The following is a 6,000-nucleotide window of genomic DNA, read 5'->3' on the forward strand; positions in this document are numbered from 1 at the left end:
TTGCACCCCAGCCCCAATTCCTTCTAGAACACTGACTGAAGTCAGAGCTGATTTGAGCGGCCTAAATTCGATTCCAAATGAAGACACTCCTTCCTCAGGTGATGCGGCATCAAACTCCGCCTCCCCTGAGAAGGGAACCTCGCCCAGTTAGAGGGAAATTTCTCCCTCTCTGGGTGAGGCTGGGGATATCTGGTCCCTTATTTGTGATATTCCTACTGATATTTGGAGTAACCCTAGGACTTTCACATGGTTAATTGAACAACTATTTCACCCTGCCACATCACATACACCAACCCCTACACATGTCCCTAACTCCTTTCCTGATTTCACTCCCTCCAATCACTCCCGTCCCAAACGTAGCACTACACCTACAGACCCACCATGCAAACCAGACAAGGTTAGGAGCACCACCTTATGTATACCCGCGATTGCAACCGCCACCTTTCTGCTATAGTTTTCACGTCTAATAGACGTGAAGAGAGGGATTTGTTATATAAGTATTCATACACATAGCTCATATAAACAAAGACAGTCCGTCGTAAGAACACATACACCCAGCCACAAGACTGACCCCCTCTATTGGTCGGATGCTCAGGATAAGGCTCTGCTGTGCACCAATGGGGCTTCTGCTCTGGCTAGAGCAAGGCCCGCCTCCAACCCTCCGACCAGTCAAGAAGACCGAAACGACAAGACTCCACCTACTTTATTCTATGTATAAAAATGAACGTAACCGTTGTATAGGCCTCTTTTTCACCTGGCTCCTTGCCGAGTTATGTGAACTAGGTCCGTGCACGTAAAACTGCGGGACAAGATATCTCTGACTCATTAAAACTGTCTTTTGTTACAACTGAAATCCACTCTGTCCAGCGTCCGTGATTTGGTCTCAACTCTCCAGTATTTGAACACTAACAGTACCTTCTGTAAGAATTTCTCAACGGTAGTAGCTCCCCTTTCGTCTCTGCTTAGTCCCAAGGTACCATTCAAGTGGTCCAAGGACTGTAACTACGCTTTTGAGTCCGCTAAAGCGCTACTTTGTAGTGCCCCAGTGCTTGCCGCCCCCAACTTTGACAAACCTTTTAAGTTGGAGGCAGATGCTAGTATAGTGGGGGTGGGTGCAGTTCTCTTACAGGAAGATGAAGACGGAGTGGATCGGCCCGTCAGTTTCTTCTCCCGTAAGTTCAACTCGTGTCAGTCAAGATACTCTACAATTGAACAAGAGACGCTGGCTTTATTGCTTGCCTTACAGTTCTTTGAGGTATATGTGGGATCCAGTGCTTTGCCTGTTATGGTCTTCACGGACCATAATCCATTGGTGTTCTTGAAGCAAATGTACAACCAGAACCGCCGCCTTATGCGGTGGGCTCTGATTGTACAAGGATATAATGTACAGATCGCTTATGTGAAGGGCTCGGCGAATGTGGTTGCTGACGCTCTATCACGGGTTTACTAACTGGGGAAGCGATGGCTTTTGTTATTGCAAAACTAGGTTTGCAATTTTTGTGGTGGGCGTGTTACGTTCCCCAGTTTATGTGTTGTAGTTTGTGTATTTGCATGTGTTTTATTTCAGGAAATGGCTTCCTGAAATCCCTCAAGCAGCTGATTGGTCGACTCCAGGGCTAATTGGAGAGCTGACCCCGCCCCCTCGTCAAGACACAGCTGTCTCCAGTTACATTCATTCTGAAGCTATATAAAAGCCAGTGTTCTGTTCAGGAGAGAGATTTGGAGGTAGGGATTGCTGAGTGAGATTTTGGAGGTCATTGCATAGAGATTTGCTTGAGATATTTTGCTGGGAGGTCATTGCAGAGCGATTGTTTGTGATAGAGAGTTTTTGCTAGAGGTTGATTTTGCTGGGAGTTCATTGCTGAGAGTGGGTATGTTCTGTGAGTTTGTTGCTCAGAGCTCACAGCTCATGATGAGGGGCGAACTTCATCAACATTAGATATGATGGTTATTTGATGTCCTCTGTTTCTTAGTTTGTTTGTAAAATTGTTTAATATTCTGTTTCATTTGTTCCCAGGGGAGAAGGGGAAGGCACCTTGGGAGTGTTTAGGCAAGAGGCCCGCGGGCATACATATACCCGTAGTATATTCACTGTCTAAGCACACTAGGTAAGACCTGGTCGGACCACCCCCTGTATTTTGGTTAGGGCACCAGGTAAGTTAAATTAGGTAAGTAGTGGGTAGGCAGGTAAGATAGGAGAGGGGGCTTTGAGATTTACTTTCTTTGCTTTGGTTCCGTCCAGCCCCTTTTCCCCATATTACCGTGTACAGGAATAAAGTCCTTGTAAAACGGTACCACATTCTGCCTGTTGTCATTCTTACTCGCACCTACAGTCCATACCTCTTTCGCTTCACAGAGAGTTTAGTTGTAGCAGGGGGTTGCGTTCCCTCTTCATAGAGGCGTGCGTAACAGCTGTGATGGTGTCACGCCCTGGCCATGGAGAGGCTTTTATTCTCTATTTTGGTTAGGCCAGGGTGTGACTAGGGTGGGCTTTCAAGTTTCTTTATTTCTATGTTTTCTATTTCTATGTTTTGGCCGGGTATGGTTCTCAATCAGGGACAGCTGTCTATCGTTGTCTCTGATTGGGAATCATACTTAGGCAGCCTTTTTTCCTTTGTATTTGTGGGTAGTTGACTTTGTTAGTGGCATTGTTGCCCAAGTTAAGCTTCACGGTCGTTTCCTTGTTTTGTTGGCGACATTCATTTCAAATAAAAATAAATGTACACTCATCACACTGCGCTTTGGTCCAGTCATTTCCAGGAAGACAGTCGTGACAGATGGGGTGTAACAATTTCAATAGGATATGCATGGTAATAATCGGTTAATACCTTGAGTGCCCCGTGGTCTGCAGCTGAGCCGGGGTCTACCCCAGTGATGTAGATACCCAGGCCATACTCCGCCCCTCCTCTGATCATCAGGCCCAGAGAGAGACCATCGTCCAGGTTCAGGTTTACCTTTAGGGACAGACAGAGGGGGCAGTCACCAGACAGGAAGTGACAGTGGTAAGTGATATGATGTGCTTCCCAAATGGCACCAAATTATTTGAAGAACACAACATACAGAATGTCAGAGCACCTTTCTTAACAAATTAATGTTTATATCAAAGGTGCAGAGGTAGCATCAACCAATCCCTCCAACACATGAGGCTTGATGCCCAGAGGGAGGAGTCCCAAATGAAAGGCCTTGACTCTCCATTGGCAGAGACTCATGCCCCCTGGCTCCGCCTCAAGATAAGCAACAAATCATCACACCTTGTATGGGGGCCTGGGGTCTGGGCTGAGGTATGGTCCTAACAGGGGCTTCGTACCAAACAGCATCCCACTCCCTACATAGTGTACTACTTATGACCAGGGATAAATCCCCAGGTCAACAGTAGTGCACTTTAGTATATAGAGAATGGGATGCCATTTAAGATGCAGATGGGTTCTCAGGCCCACATTGAGAGAGACTATATCACTGTCAATTTAATGACATTAACATCTCAGGCCCTCCGAATCTCATCCAAATACAGGGGAAAATAACCGGTTAGAAATTCTCTGCATGATGAATTTAGCCCCATACACCTCTACTGTTCCCACAGTTTATTTACTGATTAAGTTAGCCCCATACACCTCTACTGTTCCCACAGTTTATTTAGTGAAAGTAAATCTGTTTTTAAGAACCTTGGGCTGTGTTTGGCCGTCCTCGTAGTTTACTTTTAATTCTGCAGTGCTGTGTAAAGCTGTGTACCGTACCCCGGGCTGCCTGCCTGGTCTGTGGTGCTGACGATGCAGTCTCACATCAATAGATGAGAGAGGGACTGGACAGAGCAGAGGAGTGCACAGGGCAGGGATGGTCTGCGTCCCAAATGGAACCTTATTCACTACATAGATCACTACCAGGGCCCATAGGGTTCTGTTCAAAAGTAGTGCACTACATAGGGAATAGGGTGCCATTTTAATGTAACCTGGGTATATGGAGAGCTCAGTGAGGCTCCACATTGATTTCTGCCCCCCTTCTCCTCCTCCTTCTCCTCCTCCTTCTCATGTTCACCCCCTCCATTAGTTGTTTGTTGTCAAACATGAGTGACCATTTGACCCATATGTCAGCCATATTGAAACAACTGAGAGAAAATATATTTTAGATTCTCAGAGGTATTCAATCCACTCACTGTCTTCTCCTGTGTGTGTCCTGTACGTCTCTGGCTGTGTTGTGGTCCCAGGGTGCTTTGCTGCTCCAGGTCGGAGGGAGGGGACACACTGCGGCCATGAGGATCCACCCAGGCATAAATGTTGTTGGTGACATACCCCCCGGGGATCCGGCCCACTGAACAAACTGACATGGCCAGCTTCTTACAGCCTTTCAGGACCTGCAAGGAGGACAGGGGAAGGGATTCAATTCAATTCAGTTACAAACACTTTAATCATTGCAAAGGGCAATTGAATTTGGGCATGTGAGAGTCAGCAACAACAACACGACAGTATACCTCAGACACACGGTACCACACATGACATGTAGTACAGCAGCGTGGGAGGAAGATGACAGGGGTGTTGTTTATAGGACAGCAGCGTGGGAGGAAGATGACAGGGGTGTTGTTTGTAGGACAGCAGCATGGGAGGAAGATGCCAGGGGTGTTGTTTGTAATACAGCAGCGTGGGAGGAAGATGACAGGGGTGTTGTTTGTAATACAGCAGCGTGGGAGGAAGATGACAGGGGTGTTGTTTGTAATACAGCAGCGTGGGAGGATGATGACAGGGGTGTTGTTTGTAATACAGCAGCGTGGGAGGATGATGACAGGGGTATTGTTTATAGGACAGCAGCGTGGGAGGAAGATGACAGGGGTGTTGTTTGTAGGACAGCAGCATGGGAGGAAGATGACAGGGGTATTGTTTATAGGACAGCAGCGTGGGAGGAAGATGACAGGGGTGTTGTTTGTAGGACAGCAGCATGGGAGGAAGATGACAGGGGTGTTGTTTATAGGACAGCAGCGTGGGAGGAAGATGACAGGGGTATTGTTTATAGGACAGCAGCGTGGGAGGAAGATGACAGGGGTGTTGTTTGTAATACAGCAGCGTGGGAGGATGATGACAGGGGTGTTGTTTGTAATACAGCAGCGTGGGAGGAAGATGACAGGGGTGTTGTTTGTAATACAGCAGCGTGGGAGGAGGATGATAAGGGGTGTTGTTTGCTAACTTCAGTCATGACGAGGCGCTATATAACAGCTAACACTGAAGCTAGCACACACCAGTGTTTTCTCCATATTCATTTAGCAGCGGCGGGCTGGTAAATCGTTTTCAACTTAAACGACTAAAACCAGATATAAAATATTTAGAAAAGATAATGGAGCTATATATTTTTTAAATAAGATCATCTTTGAGAACTAACAACCACATAAATAAAAAGTCAGGGTGGATCTAACATTCCAATAATGTCATGTCATTGATTTTGTTGTAATGTTTGAGTCACTCAGATAGCATGAGAACATGGCATAAGACATGGCAGAATGTGTACAATTGCAGCAAATATGCTTGAAAACAGACACATTTTGTATTTGCAACCAAGAGGGCCTCTAAAAGGTTTTGGTCAGAGACCACACCATTAGCCACGCCCACTGCCACCGCTGATGAAAAGAATCCCAGGGGGAAGCATTAAAAACACACATACACAGACACAGACACACACACACACACACACACACACACACACACACACACACACACACACACACACACACACACACACACACACACACACACACACACACACACACAAACATACACACAGACATACACAAACACACACACACACACACACACACACACACACACACACACACACACACACACACAGACAGACACACATTCCACTCTGTATCACAGCCGGATATACCCCCTCACATCAACCTTGTTATTTCTATCTGATTTTGTAAGTAGAGGCTCCACCATACTTGATGTTATAGACACATCCTCTCAGAATGAACCATCGTCATACAGTCTTCATTGTGTTCAGGAAACAGTGAAG

The 6,000-nt window shown here is 46.4% G+C and overlaps 1 protein-coding gene across 1 annotated transcript in view; it reads right to left on the reverse strand.

Annotated features, from left to right (window-relative positions):
* The window catches only part of LOC139389952 (whirlin-like), an 81,340-nt gene that overhangs the window by 44,720 nt on the left and 30,620 nt on the right, over positions 1-6,000 (reverse strand). Inside the window, exons 2-3 of the mRNA XM_071137001.1 lie at positions 4,151-4,348; positions 2,829-2,954 (exon numbers count right to left, since the gene is read on the reverse strand). Of these exons, the coding sequence (XP_070993102.1) occupies positions 2,829-2,954; positions 4,151-4,348 (324 nt within the window). The remainder of the gene's footprint in view (positions 1-2,828; positions 2,955-4,150; positions 4,349-6,000) is intronic.

The sequence above is a fragment of the Oncorhynchus clarkii genome, chromosome 30, assembly GCF_045791955.1.
Source record: "Oncorhynchus clarkii lewisi isolate Uvic-CL-2024 chromosome 30, UVic_Ocla_1.0, whole genome shotgun sequence".
Classification (NCBI taxonomy): Eukaryota; Metazoa; Chordata; class Actinopteri; order Salmoniformes; family Salmonidae; genus Oncorhynchus; species Oncorhynchus clarkii.